The sequence below is a fragment of the Nycticebus coucang genome, chromosome 18 (assembly GCF_027406575.1).
Source record: "Nycticebus coucang isolate mNycCou1 chromosome 18, mNycCou1.pri, whole genome shotgun sequence".
Taxonomy (NCBI): domain Eukaryota; kingdom Metazoa; phylum Chordata; class Mammalia; order Primates; family Lorisidae; genus Nycticebus; species Nycticebus coucang.
In genome coordinates this window covers 68213067-68228581 of record NC_069797.1, presented here as the reverse complement: position 1 = coordinate 68228581, position 15515 = coordinate 68213067, and the positions used below count along the sequence as shown (strand labels likewise).

Below are 15515 nucleotides of genomic sequence, written 5' to 3'. Positions count from 1 at the left end.
CCCTCTTTCTCCCACTCTGAACCTCACACTCCCCACTACTAATAATACAGTGCTGAGATCCCCTCCACTGAGTTTTGACGGATGCCTGGGACTCCGGCAGGCTCTGGACAGGTGATCTCCTTTAATAGAGGACGGTTTTCCTTCTAGAAGGGACCTCTGAGCCGACCTGCATGCGTGCCCACTCCTGTAGCTGGCACACTGCGCGACCCGCATGAACACGCCTTCCCTTGTAAGAGCCAGGGGCAGGTCAGCTCTCTGTTCTCTTACTTCCCTCCTGTGGTGCCCTTGGAATTGAATTGTCTCTGCCAATTAAAGTACTCACAATTACCAAAGAATTACGCCCCCCCCCCAAAAAAAAGAGAGAGAGAAGATACTTTTATTTTTATCACCATAAGAGAAACACAGACCCAGTTGAAACAAAATGACACGTGTGTTCACCTGTCCTGCCGAGCAGCCTGGGGGAAGAGCCTCAGGATCTCTGTGTGGAGGGGCTCCACCTGTGTGGGGGTCTTCACCTTCATCACCAGCAGATACTCTCTGCCGAATTTGCTCTTCAGGTGTTGGATGGAACCGATGAACCTGGAGGTCGGAGGAGGATGAGGTCAGGGAAGAAAAGGCGGAGTCTGTGGCTGGGGACGCCCATTCTCTGAAGCCCGGGAAGGGCGGCCAGCCCAGCTCCTCCCAGGGGGTGGCCTTGTGCAGGGACCTGTCCTTCCTTCAGAGCACACAGCCTGGGGCCCAGTGTGGGCTGGGGTGGGCACTCACCTCAGCCTCCCCGACACCATGATGGCCACTTGGTCACACACGGCCTCGGCCTCGGCCATGTACTGGGTGGTCAGGAGGACGCCCCTGTCCGTGTTCCTGCACACGGCCCGGATCACCTGCCTGAATGTCAGTGGAGGGAAATGTTAACTAATTTAAGGAACATTTAAGGTATTGTGGAACTTTTAAAAAGAAGTTTCCACCGACACTCATATGAAGGAAGAAGTGAGATTAGACAAAGAAGGGAGTTTTTGGACAGGCATGGAAAACAACCAGACTGCTAGTTAGAGTGTGTAATTCAGAACGTGGCTTGGTTCGATTATAGGGAATGGTACTGAGTAAAATGTTGTTTAGAAAAATGGTAAGTTAGGGGACACTTAGGAGAAGGCAGTGAGAAGAAAGACTGACTAAAATGCACAATAATCAAAAAATATACCCAACAGGTACCAAACAGCAGAATTCAGGAAGACTGGGAATGTTTCTTTATTTCCACTGTAAGAATTGTGTATCAGATAATGCTATAGAAAAATTTAAATTGTCATAAGAGATTGATTTGACGGAGCATAAAAGTGTTCCATGCAGACCTAACAGATCTAAGAAAAAACAAAATTCTTAGAATGTTTATGCAGTGAGGGAACACGCCTTTCTCTGCTCAGTAAAGACTGGCTGTGCTATGACATTAGGTGATTTTTTCTCTCAATCTTGCCCTTCCTGGTGACGCGGGGTCTTTCCCTTTCCAGGTAAAGGGCGACCGTGAAGGCCACTGTCAGAGGGTATAAATCCGTGCAGAAGTCACTCGTGATACTGCTCACCACATTTGTTGTTGCCCCTCAGGATCCATCCCTGTGGACGGCTCGTCCAGCAGCACCACCGGCGGGTCCCCCAGTACGCTCAGGGCGAAGCCCAGATGGAAGGGGAGGGAGAGCGCGTCCGGCACGGTCTGCGGGTGCACAGAGCAGCCCCGAGCCCCGGCCCTACCTTTCTCTTTATTCCCTCCGATAAGGTCTCCACCGGGGCCTTCAGATGGTCCTGCAGCTTGAGCGCATCAGCCAACCTGAGGGGCACAGAGCAAGTCGGCCGCGGGACCCTGCGCCCTGCGGACTGTGTGCGGGGACGCTGCTGGGAATAGTCAGGGCCCTCAGGCCACTAATCCCACCCTGCTCCGCTTAGGAGCCTTTCCTGGTCATCTCTTTAATCCTTTCTCTCCACAGTAAGAATAACCTTTTCCTCTCCGGGAATGAAGCAACAGAAAACAGTCCTGAGCCCAGTTCTGGACGGCCACGTCTTCTCCCACCAGTTCGGGGCCACTGGTTAGAACCTTTCCCCCTTAAGGAACATCATGCCTGTGGCACCCGGCAGCAGAGAATGGTGCGTCCTGTCCCCCTGCACGTACCATGAGCCGGCGATCTCCGCGTCCCCTCTCCGCAGCCCCTTCACGGCGGCGTAGGCCTCCAGGTGCTCCCCGGCGGTCAGGCTGGGCCACAGCGCGTTCTCCTGAGGACAGGACCCCAGGACGCCCAGGGGGTCTCCTCTGCCGCTCCCTTTCAACAGCACCTGCACGAAATAAGCTCATTCTCAGAGTCTGTCCAGAGTTCTGTGTGTGCCTGTGCGCGCGGGTATTTCCGTGGTGGCCTCTTCCCGCGGACAGGTGCGAAGTGTACAAAAGCAAATAACTAATCCCTCAGCTCGGGGGAAAGACCGCAGAGCACAGGAAAGTAGAAGGCAGATACTCCACCGTGTTGCATCCGTTATACTTTAGCCTCTATTCCCAGTCCCGGCACCGTGGTTGGATCCAGACTGCCGGTCTGACTGTCTGTTGTTTCCCTTCACTTCATCATTCACTGATCCAGACACTCAGAGGAACAGACACTCAACTGAGGAGTCTTCCCCGAGAGAAACAGGAATAATTACAGGATCCATTCCCCAGTAAGGAAGCAGCTCTGGGTCAGGGACAGTCCTCCTCCCAGGGGAGATTCACCTGTGTCTGCACACACTTGGTTGTCATGACTGGTGTGTGTGCACACTGGTGGGGGGGATGCCACTGGCATCAGGGAAGGGGGCCAGGCCCAGCGCTAACTGTCCCACAGTGCAGGGGACGGTCCCCAACACAGAAAGGGTCCAGCCCACACTGTCACTGGAGCTTCAGCACTGTGTGTGGCCCATGGGGACCTGTAAATGCCTGAGGGCATTTATTAATCATGTGACAGGCACTGGGCTATACTATAATAACAGCTCGTGTGCACTCAGCGCTTGCTGTCTGCTGGAATCCAAGCATTTTATGCATTTTGGATAACATTATCATCTTACCGAAGCCCCGTGTGTGTTAGATGTGTTTTTTATCAGTCATATTTTTACATGTGAGGAAACTAACGCACACATGGATTAGGAAACTGGCACAAAGTCCAGATGGGAAATCTGAGACTTAAAACTTGACCCTGAGAATCCAAGCCCTTGACTTAAGTGCTATATGGTTTTCCCCAAAACAAAAGCGGGGAGACCTAGTCATCCCTGGCCATGGAGCTGTCATTCCACAGAAACGGAAAATAAACAAGTAAGCGTGTAAGAGATCTGATTATAGCCTCTGCTTCCTGCTTTGGAGGAAATAGATCTGCTGAACAGTAATAGACAGGGCTTAGGTTATCTAGTAACACAGCAGGGAAAGGCTTGGGGGGAGGTAGGTGCTAAAGTGACAAGGAGATGGCTGAGCACAGGGAGAGGTGAGGGAGGGCACTCTGACCCTGAAGAGCAAACCCGGAGGCCTGAGGTGAGAAGGGACCTGAGGCCAACAGGAGCAGGGGGAGGGCTACAGAAGGCCGGGTCTGTGGCCGCCATGGTGAAGATTTTGGATCAATTCTCAGAGAGGTGGTAAGTGGGAGGTGACAGGACCTCAGGTGCATCACGTGAGGACTGCTGGGGCTGCTGTGTGAGGCAAGAGTGGATGTGGGAAGACAACTTAGGAGTCTCTGCAGCGGTCAAGGCCGCCGGGCAACCACACCCCTGACGTCAGGGCAAGGACAAGGGTCAGCAGCATTTCCCCTTCACAGGTGTAGACCTTTGACCTCTGTCCATTATTTTACTCACCTTGGCCTAGCCCTAGACTCACCAGCAAAGGGTATTCCTATGTTATTATAGCAGGTTTTTCTCACTCTGATCACTATTGTTTTAACAAATCCGGAATCTTTTCTCACTAGGCCAGCACCACTTTGTGCTTCAGAAACCTCAGTGTACCCGCAATAATATTAATACTTTCTGCTGCTCTGTCATTCCATGACATCACTGGGGCCAGGACATGGCTCAGCAATTTTAAGGAAGTTTCTGTTGTGAATGCTCCATGCAAAGACACGTGACATTTTATCTGCTCCTGGACTCCTATTGTTTCGCGAGTGACGTACAATCTGTGATTACAGCACGTAGGTGGCAAGCAGATACTACACGGGAAGATTCTTGACTCTTCACACACATGAGCGGCATCTGTCAGGGGTTTCTGCGGGATGCTGCTGAGACTGCCCAGTTCTGACACTTCTTGGTTTCCAAGAATCAGCAAAGCATAGTCCTATGACCTTTCAATGAATCTATTTTTCACTCATTAAAGAGCATGCCATAGATTATATGTAACCCTTCTTAGCAGCTAACTATTAAAAAAGAGAAATTTTTAATCAACCCTCTTCATTAATGCATCTCACTAACTGATTAAGGATTATCTACCCAGTTTTAGGATCACCATTAAGGCCCCTGGTATCACGTTTGCCAGAGGCGGCATCAGTGACCATCTTTCCGTGTGTTTCACTGACCTGCCCTGCGGTTGGTTTTGTGTCTCCAGAGATCATCTTAATCACTGTACTTTTCCCAGCTCCATTGTGTCCTAACAACCCTATAACTTCACCTGAAAGAAAGAGATATGCTCAGAAATATGCAAATCATTACAATGAAAATAAAAGCAAATACTATAGGAGGACTCATTATCCATCAAGCAGTTTGTGAAATGTGCTGTGTGCATCATTACACACACACACACACACACACCCAACCCTGAGCATCTTCACGAGCTTCACTCTACAGGTGAGAACGCTAAGGCTTAAAGAGGACGAACAACTCACCCAGAGACACGCAGCCAGTAAGAGGCTGAGCTGGAATTTGAAATTAATTTAATTTCAAAGCCTGTTGCACTGAACCACAAAATGTGCTATTTGTTAGGAATGAAGACCCATTACTATGTCTCAGAGGGATCGGTTTTTAGTACTATTCTCTGCTGTGAAATTAATTCTTACTTAAACATTGACACCATCTTTCCCAACAGAAAGACCGCCTCTTTTGTTGTTGTTGCTTTGCTTGTTTTGACAGAACAGACATAACCGTCTTCCTATACAAAGAGAAACTCTATTATAATTATAACTGAGGCTTTTCTGTGGGAAGGAGCAACCTCAGCCTGCAGATGAGCTTGTCCACAGATGGCCCCAGACTCAGGACTCTTACTCCCTTTGCAAGGCCCAATCTTCAGAGCTCAGGATTGCTCTGCTAACAGACCTACTGTTTCCAACCTTTTTTAACACAGAAAGAGACATTCCTTGTGGCGATTTTTTTCTTCCTTTTGGAAAAGCAATTTTTCTTTTTGCCTGCATATTCCTTCCGCAGGCAGCTGGCAATGATGACTGGTTTCTGCAATTTTAAAAGCAAACTCTCCCGGCCTGTATTCCTGCAGGGAAAGGGTATTTGCACCGCATCCTGTGATTTGTTCTTGTCCTTATCCAGCCAGCAGGAATAGAGACATTTGCTGAAAAGAAATAGATTTGTTCATACACACCCTCTCGCACACAAACATGCAAACCAACTCACAGTCATCTCAAATGAACGTGTGTTTCATTCATTCTCCTAAACTCCCTCTGAGTTGTTTTGCAGTAAGTTTTACTTGGGTTATAGAAGTCAGAAACGTTACTCAGGTACTGCACTGTTTACTGTACTTATCAAAACTGACTCTGAACAATAAATTTACACAATAATGTCTGTGTCTGTGTGTTTCTTTGTCCCCTGGCCTTTGTGGGCACCGCGTAACCACTGAAGTCGAGTCATGAGCTCTGTGTGTAAGAATGAAAGAACTTCAAGTGTTTTTCAAAGATTAAGATTAGAGTGTCGCTCCCTTTATCTGACCGAAAAGAATACTGGGTGGGCATCTTGGTGACTCTACCTCATCCGTGTCTGTGACAGTCACAGCGTTCTCTGTCCTGGTTCTTTCCATCTGAACATCTTCATCCTCCACTTCTGGTTCTTCTGGGTTTGGGAAAACATCACTACTTCTTGGAGAAATTCTGAAATCAAAACAGTGTGATAATGACAACTTGCAAGTTGAAAAACTTGTAGAAAGTGGGCAGCGCCTGTGGCTCAGTGAGCAGGGCAGCGGCCCCATATACGGAGGGTGGTGGGTTCAAACCCAGCCCCGGCCAAACTGCAACAAAAAAATAGCCGGGCGTTGTGGCGGGCGCCTGTAGTCCCAGCTACTCAGGAGGCTGAGGCAAGAGAATCGCCTAAGCCCAGGAGTTGTAGGTTGCTGTGAGCCGTGTGACGCCACGGCACTCTACCGAGGGCCATAAAGTGAAAACTCTGTCTCTACAAAAAAAAAAAAAAAAAATCTTGTAGAAAGTAATGAAATTTCTAACATGAAGTCATGTTTACTTCAATTCTCTAATTGTTAATGGTATAAATGGACATTTGTACGTTTAATTTAAAAAAATAATAGAATAGTGGTAAATATTAAAAAAATTCTGTAGGTAAAGGACTGAAGTTCAGGCTCAAGGTCATTGCAGTGGCTATAATTGTATTAGTAAGCTCACTGAATATGCTATAGAAATGTAAGTTCAGGCATTAATAGGTACACACTAAATAAACCACATAGGCTGTTGGAAACATTATTTCTGATGCTGGGATTTTACCAGTTATAGAAATAAATAATGTAATGTGTGAAACAAACAACAACAACAAAAAAAAAACACCTTTTTTCCTGATACCTCACAATTTCCCACGTTTTCTCCTTTGTGGTAATGACTAATAAACCAGTGTCTTCACAAAAAGAAAAAGAAAGTAATGAAATTTCTATAAAATGCTATCAATAATTTGAATAGATTTCAATAATTTGAAAGAATAGATTATTGATAGCATTTTATAGAAAAAACAAAATCTCTGTCCTTGTTCTCTGCACCACGTGACTTTCAAACAGCCTAATTTCCACCAGTGAGTCTAATGACAAAGGTCTGATCTTATCTTTGCTTTTTACCTAAATTTAATTCTTCTGTGTGGATGTTGAATTATGGTAATTTCATATACCACAAAATACATTTAACACCAAACATGATACTTTTTTGCTTAATTTAGGCATATCAAAATGTCTGTATGCAATGAATTTTTAAAATAAAACAAGAAGTTTGACTTGAATTCTCTTCACCTGAACACAGGGTCATTTCTCATTCCTCCCTTTCTGAAGTTTTTTTCTAGACATCGCAGAATGAAGAAGAAAAGGAAAAACTGAAGATAAGGCTAGGGAAAGAGAAAGACAAATAAAATTAATATCACCACGCGAGCAATGATTTCAACATTGGAATTAATGGAAGGAGATTGATTATACGTAAAACTAGATTTGCTAACATTTTCATGAGATTGAAAGACCATCTACTTAATATACTATGAAACTCCCAAAATTAGCGTCACTGCTACCCAGATAGAGCCTAAGAGAATCATAGTAAGTAGTAGGCTGGAAACAGTATGATTTAAGCCAATTAAAGTTCAAATTTCACACTTGGCATTAGACAGTTGTTGTAAAGATAGTGGTCCAGATGTAAAAGCCATTTTTTGTGTGTGTGTGTGTGTGTGCTTCAGATGCCCAGAATGACCAAATCTTTTTCACTTGATGCGATTCAAAGAAACTCAAAGCATACACGGCTGTGTTCCCTCATGCGAGCACATTGACAAGGAGATGCCTTCTCACCAGGAGCGGTGCCAGGTATACTATTTGAGACTCTGACTCTCCCAAGTAATCCCTGGAGTTAGGAGAAACCTGTTAAGTGAGGAGAAAGTGTGTTCAGATGGACCTTTATCTGTTCACGGAATTGGCCCAACTTGAGACAAATCACTGTCCATTAAATGGCCTTAGGACAATTCTACCTGACCTTCCCTCAGGGACCAGATAAACGCTAATTTCTCTCTGTGTAGATGTTGTCTTTGCTTCCAGGGTATCTCAGTGAATTGTCGACCTGTGCTCATCTGTAAGCTGAGACACTTTTGTACATAACACCGTGAGTTAGCAAGATTTGCCCTGTTAGGAGAACCCACAGCTGGTTCTGGCAGGACGCTCTGAAGCAACCTGCAAGTTTATCTTAAGACAAACCCTCTCCCCTGACTTTCCCTGTCTTTCCCTCTGCCCTTGTACTCCTGCCTATATATTCTTCCACAGAGAGCACTGGAATTTCTAAATTGCTCTGCCCTCCAACATTTGCTTTTGAAAATAATCATAACAATCCCTTCACACTGAAGGCAAAGTGACTGCCCCAGAGTTTCACATGGGTACATGCAAGGGCACTTTCCTAGCATCCCCCACCTTTAGTGAATAAAGGTGAAAAGGGCTAATTTTGTTCCTAGGGCTCCACTTAGTAAGACTTTTCCTGAGCAACTCTAACCCCTTTGCAGTAAATTTTTAATGATCACAGCCATCTACCATCCACCAGATGACTTTTTTGGTAATTTGCACAACTTAACAGCATTTCACATGATTTTGTCCTCTGAAGTGCCTCAGTCGTCCACTTTCAGTAATTGCCCACATCCAGAATGAACTCTGGGCTCCCCCCTCTCTGCCACCACATTTCAGTTTTCCGGCTTCCTGATCCCAGTGTCCTTACCACAGAAGGTGGAGCTGGTGACCCTCCAACACGCCAACCTCTTCTCCACTGTTCACAACCCCCCAACGACCTGAGGGGACATTGTCCAGCTTAGAAGACACAGTACAACCCTCCTTGCACAGACCACAGCTCACTCACTTATCCTTTGCTTTGTCAGACTCGGCCACCAACTTTCCAAGCCTGAATGAATGCAACTCCCTGCCTTCCCAAACCTCAATGAGAAGCAACTTCAGTAAGACCCCTCAGATTTGCTGACTTCACTTGAAAAGTGGGGCACGGGGACTTGAGCCCTGCCTGTTGATCCTGCAGACAGCATCAACTACTTTCCACATCTTTAACGCTCAGAATCCCAAGACTCCTCTACCACCATCAATTGGGATTTCACCTCTCATTTCCCCAGGAGGTAAAATCGGGTAGAGAAGAACCAGCTCATTTTTCTACCAGCAAAAACACCAACTCCCTGCCTCTGTGCTCACTCACTCTGGTCACGATTTCCTGTTCAGCACGTGGGAAGTTCCTGCTTCTGTGGACAGGACCCCTCTGCTTCTGCCCTGAATGCACAATTTTTTCCCAGCTATTCAAGGACGTGACTCCTGAGGTGCCTCCATCTCTCCTTTCCATCAGATCAGCACAGTGAAGCTACTTTCTCAGCACAGACAGACAAAACCTCCCCTCCCCATTCATCAGCCCTTGAATTTTTCTGCTGCCCTTTTTGGCAAAATTCCTGGAAATACAGGGTGGCCATTTAAATTGTGCACTGTTTCGAATTGCACAAGGACTTTATGGCCGCCCCGTATTTCCCGTACCCACTTTCACTACCTCCTCACCTCACATTTGCTACTCAACTTACTAGAATTTTAAAATTGATGCTTTCATTATAATAAGCTTTGTTAAGCTACATGACCTCCATGTAGGCAGCCGGCATCTTTCTAGACCTCTCTGCAGCACTGATAATTTACCATGCCTTCCTCCCCAAAGCATTCCTTATTGCCTTCTGCCACATACAGATTAAGAGTAAGAGTGACTTAAGTTACAGACACTTAAATGTTTGAGAAGTTTCTGAGCAGAGATTCTGGCCCACAAGAGTCTGCCATGTCTGCTCTCCTGTCCCCCTGGCTCCATCTCAAACTGATTTACTGGATCCTCCTCTTCCTAACCTCTGAATTTTAAAGTTCAAGGTCAAGTCCTTGCCCCTCTTTTTATTTCTGCCCGTACTCACCATGTAGGTCATATTATCCTGTGCTAGGACTTTTAATACCATCTATAAACTGATGAATCTCAAGTATTTAGTTTCAATTCCAATATCCACATGCCCAGACACACTGAATTCCAGACTTGTACACCTGAGTGGCTACTGGACATTTTTCTTTGCATGTCTGTCAGGACCCTTAAATCTAACAGGCCCATAATGTTACCCAAAGGGGGGATCTCTTCAGCCTCACCATCAGAGTTCCCAGAAGTGAGGGCTGTCTTGACAGCTATAACATGCTACTCCCTTGAGTTGCCTTTGACCCCCATAAACCAAGGCAGGGCTTCGTGCTGAATGAGAACATAGCCTTTGCCTGTGCAAGAGAACTGGCTTTCCAAAAACAGAAGCTTGCAAACTTTGCATAGCCAAGGACACTACCAACATTTTTAAAATATTCATGGCTTTTTCAAATAGCCATATTTCTCATGACCCTAGGACAGGCGTAGAACTACTTACCTCAAAAAAAATGTATAGACAGCCAAGCATTGTGAATGGCGGTATTAATACGGTGCTGAAAAGTATTACTAGAAATCCATTGTGATTCATTTCAACAGTAAGTATCGCAAAGATGGTGGCCTAAGGTAAAAGCACAGCACAGTGTTACGGAAGTGTAGCTATCTGAATTCTAAGATATTTCCAAGAGGGTAGGAACTCATCTTGAAATTTTTCTACTTTTCCATTTCAGTTCCCAAGCTAGCATGGCCATCACTTCTCTTTCTTTGCAACATGGGATTGTGTCACCATTTTGTGTGGGATTGATTATGAATGGTTTAAAAGATACAACAGTGTTTTTCAAACTTACTGTGCTCACGAATCATGTGGGCTTCTTGGTAAAATTCAGATTTGGATAAGGGGATTATTTACTATGCATTATTTTGCCTTTTTCTTTTTTCATTTCTCAATAGAGCATAGATGTCCTTGTAGATTTGGGCAGACATGGGTACCAGCTATTTGTTTCCACGGCAGCCCACGAATCATGTGGGCTTCTTGGTAAAATTCAGATTTGGATAAGGGGATTATTTACTATGCATTATTTTGCCTTTTTCTTTTTTCATTTCTCAATAGAGCATAGATGTCCTTGTAGATTTGGGCAGACATGGGTACCAGCTATTTGTTTCCACGGCAGCCACTCACCTGAATGGACTGCAGGAATCCAGGAATTTTGCCTTCAGATGTGTTTTCAATTTTTCTACTCCTTTAAATGATAGTCTACATAAATGTTTTTATACAGGAGAAATTCTGAAAACTACAACTGCAGGTTAAAATGTACATGCATTTAAAATCTTAAGTTACTAACAGATTGTTTTATTAAAAGAGTGTGACATCCGACGGCACCTGTGGCTCAGTCAGTAGGGCGTGGGCCCCATATACCTAGGGTGGCAGGTTCAAACCCAGCCCCAGCCAAACTGCAACACACACACACAAAGTGATCAGGTCCCAGTAGTGTATTTTTGATGCTGCTTCAATTGCCCGGGGGGTGGGGGGGGTCATCCTCATAAAATACTCGCCCAGACCAATTTCTTCAAGAGTTTTCCCTGCACTCTCTTCTAATATTTTTATAGTTTCATGTTTTAAGTTTAATCTTTAATCCAGTGAGAGTCTATCTTAGTTAATGTGGGTCCAGTTTCAGTCTTCTACAGGTTGCCAGCCAGTTTACCCAGCACCATTTGTTAAATATACAATCTTTTCCCCACTGAAAGTTTTTTATTGGCTTGTCAAAGATCAAATAACGGTAAGTAGCTGGGTTCATTTCTTGGTTCTCTATTCTGGTCCATATATCAATCTCTCTGTTTTTGTGCCAGTACCATGCTGTTTTGATCACTATGGATTTATAGTACAGTCTGAGGTCTGGTAGCGTGATACCTCCTGTTTTGTTTTTATTGCTCAGTAATGTTTTGGCTATTCGAGGTTTTTTCTGATTCCATATAAAATGAAGTATTATTTTTTCAAGATCTTTAAAGTATGACAATGGAGCTTTAATAGGAATTGCATTAAAATTATATATTGCTTTGGGCAGTATGGACATTTTAACAATGTTGATTCTTCCCAGCCATGAGCATGGTATGTTTTTCCATCTGTTAACATCTTCGGCTATTTCTTTTCTTAGAGTTTCATAGTTCTCTTTGTAGAGATCTTTCATGTCCTTTGTTATGCATACTCCCAAATAGTTCATCTTCTTTGGCACTACTGTGAAAGGAATAGAGTCCTTGACTGTTTGTTTGGCTTGGTTATTGTTGGTATAGATAAAGGCTACAGATTTATGGGTGTTGATTTTGTAGCCTGAGACATTGCTGTATTCCTTGATCACTTCTAAAAGTTTTGTAGTAGAATCCCTAGTGTTTTCCAGATATACGATCGTATCATCTGTGAAGAGTGAAAGTTTGATCTCTTCTGACCCTATGTGGATACCCTTGATCGCCTTTTCTTCCTTAATTGCAATGGCTAAAACTTCGATTACAATGTTAAAGAGCAATGGAGACAATGGGCAACCTTGCCTGGTTCCTGATCTAAGTGGAAATGATTTCAATTTAACTCCATTCAATACGATATTGGCTGTGGGTTTGCTGTAGATGGCCTCTATTAGTTTGAAAAATGTCCCTTCTATACCAATTTTCTTAAGTGCTCTGATCATGAAGGGATGCTGGATATTATCAAAAGCTTTTCCTGCATCAATTGAAAGAATCATATGGTCTTTATTTTTAAGTTTGTTTATGTGTTGAATTACATTTATAGATTTACATATATTGAACCAGCCTTGAGACCCTGGGATAAATCTGACTTGGTCATGGTGTATAATTTTTTTGATGTGATGTTGGATTCTGTTTGTTAGGATCTTAATTGAGTATTTTAGCATCTATATTCATTAGTGATATTGGTCTATAATTTTCTTTTCTTGTTGGGTCTTTCCCTGGTTTGGGGATCAAGGTGATGTTTGCTTCGTAGAATGTGCTCGGTAATATTCCTTCAAGTTCCTATTTCAGAACTTGATATAGGCCTGTTCAACATTTCCACTTCGTTCTGGCTAAGTCTTGGTAGGTGGCGTGCTTCCAGGTATTGGTCGATTTCTTTCAGATTTTCATATTTGTGAGAGTAGAGTTTCTTGTAGTATTCGTTAAGGATTTTTTGAATTTCTGAGGGGTCTATTGTTATTTCATCATTACCATTTCTGAATGGTAAAATTGATGAAATTAGAGATTTTACTCTTTTTTTCCTGGTTAGGTTGGCCAAAGGTTTATCTATTTTATTGATCTTTTCAAAAAACCAGCTTTTGGATTTATTGATCTGTTGTATAATTCTTTTGTTTTCAATTTCATTTAATTCTGCTCTGATTTTGGTTATTTCTTTTCTTCTGCTGCGTTTGGGGTTGAAGTGTTCTTCTTTCTCCAGTTGCTTGAGATGTTCCATTAAGTTATTGACTTCCCCTCTTTCCATTTTCTTGAGGAAGGCTTGCAGTGCTATAAATTTCCCTCTTAGGACTGCCTTGCAGTATCCCAGAGGTTCTGGTAATTCGTGTCTTGACTGTTGTTTTGTTCCAAAAATATGGTGATTTCCTTCTTAATCTCGTCTATAACCCATGTATCCTTCAGCATAAGGTTGTTTAGCTTCCATGTTTTTGTATGGGTATGCAGGTTCCTGTTGTTATTTAGTTCAACTTTTATTCCATCATGGTCTGAGAAGATGCAAGGAATAATTTCTATTTTTTTAAATTTACTGAGGTTAGATTTGTGGCCTAGGATGTGGTCAATTTTGGAGTATGTTCCGTGGGCTGATGAGAAGAATGTGTATTCAGTTTTTTGGGGATGAAATGTTCTATAGATGTCTGTTAAGTCCAGATGTTGAATGGTTGAGTTTAAATCTAAAATTTCTTTGCTTAGCTTCTTTTTGGAGGATCTATCCAGAACTGCTAAAGGCATGTTAAAATCTCCAACTACTATGGAAGTGGAGGAAATCGAGTTGCTCATGTCTGTTAGAGTTTCTCTTATAAATTGAGGTGGGTTGTGGTTGGGTGCATAAATATTAATAATTGAGATCTCATCATATTGAGTATTACCTTTAACAAATATGAAGTGTCCGTCTTTATCCTTAATTATTTTGGTTGGTTTAAAGCCTATTGCGTCTGCGAACAGGATTGCAACACCTGCTTTTTTCTGCTTTCTATTTGCCTGGAATATAGATGACCATCCCTTCACCTTGAGTCTGTATCTGTCTTTTAATGCAAGATGTGATTCTTGGATGCAGCAGATATCTGGCTTGAGTTTTTGTATCCAGTCCGCCAACCTATGCCTCTTTAGAGGACAATTTAAACCATTCACATTAATCGAGAGTATTGATAAGCCTTTCGTAAACCGGTGGACATTTTTAATCCTTTTGCGACTGTGGAAGTTGGAATTGGATCAAAAATTTTGGGGGTGGGTTTACTTTTGTGGTGGAGAATTGCTCTGGTCTTTATGGAGGATAGGTCTAAGAATGTCCTGTAGAGCTGGTTTAGTTGTGGCAAATTTCTTCAACATGTGAATGTCGTTGAAGTATTTAATTTCTCCGTCATAAATGAAGCTCTGTTTAGCTGGGTACAGGATCCTGGGTTGAAAGTTATTTTGTTTTAGGAGATTAAAAGTCGATGACCATCCTCTTCTAGCTTGAAAGGTTTCAGCAGAGAGATCTGCAGTTGTTCTGATATTCTTCCTCTTGTAGGTAATGGTTTTCTTTCGTCTGGCAGCTTTCAGAATTTTCTCCTTCATTTTAACTTTAGTGAAATTGATTATGATGTGTCTGGGGGATGTCTTATTTGGGTTGAGTCATGCTGGAGTTCTGAAACTGTCTGCTATCTGAATTTCGGAATCTCTTGGCATGTCTGGAAAGTTCTCCTTCATAATCTCATGGAGAAGAGACTCTGTGTCTTGTGAAGCCACTTCATCACTTTCGGGGATCCCTATAAGACGAATATTGGTTTTCTTCAAATTATCCGAGAGCTCTCTGAGAGAGTGGTCTGTTTTTGCTCTCCATTTCTCTTCTTCTTTGATGGTTTGGGAGCATTCAAAAGCTTTGTCTTCAATGTCAAAAATCCTTTCTTCTGCTTGCTCCATTCTGTTACTGAGGGAGTTTACTGTGTTTCTCAGATCTTCGAGGGATGCAACTTCTTGTCTCAATGTGTCAAAATCTTTGGTCATTTGGTCTTTGAATCCGTTGAATTCTTTAGATAACTTTTGGAATTCTAATTCGATCTTATTTGCTATCCAGATCCTGAATTCAATTTCTGACATCTCAGCTATTTGTTTGTGCATGGGGTCTTGTGCTCTTTCTGCCCCATTGATCCTTGGGGGAGTTGATCTACTCTGATTATTCATATTGCCAGAGTTTTTCTGTTGATTTTGCCTCATGATTGTTTTTCACCGTTGCCTCTGGCTGTCCTCAGAGTTGGGGAGGTGTCTCTCCAAGATTAGACCCCAGCGGGATCACTCTATTGTTGCTGGATCTTTGTAGGGAGTGACCCTGTGTAGTTCCTCTGGGGCTGCTCTAGCTAGGGAGTTCTGGTTGTGGAAGGAGCTCTGGTTTGTGACACACCCGGATCCAGCAACAGGGCTGGGGGTGGTGCGCATGGTTCTGGGAGTGCCAGGTGCCCAGTG

The 15515-nt window shown here is 43.6% G+C and overlaps 1 protein-coding gene across 7 annotated transcripts in view; it reads right to left on the bottom strand.

Annotated features, from left to right (window-relative positions):
- Nucleotides 1-442: 442 nt before the first annotated feature.
- ABCA9 (ATP binding cassette subfamily A member 9) overlaps nucleotides 443-15515 on the bottom strand; it is a 75479-nt gene continuing 60406 nt past the window's right edge. For 3 of the 7 annotated variants that reach the window (XR_008375462.1, XR_008375463.1, XR_008375464.1), the window contains 9 exons: nucleotides 10348-10467; nucleotides 7736-7804; nucleotides 7196-7287; nucleotides 5945-6065; nucleotides 5301-5418; nucleotides 4554-4645; nucleotides 2156-2316; nucleotides 766-1816; nucleotides 551-579 (listed from right to left, as the gene is read on the bottom strand). Coding sequence is in view for 2 of the 7 variants with exons in the window: in XM_053568320.1 (XP_053424295.1) it covers nucleotides 799-885; nucleotides 1741-1816; nucleotides 2156-2316; nucleotides 4554-4645; nucleotides 5301-5418; nucleotides 5945-6065; nucleotides 7196-7287; nucleotides 7736-7804; nucleotides 10348-10467 (936 nt within the window). In the remaining 5 variants the exon portion in view is untranslated. The other 4 variants (XM_053568320.1, XR_008375465.1, XM_053568322.1 and 1 more) reach the window with 4 other exon arrangements.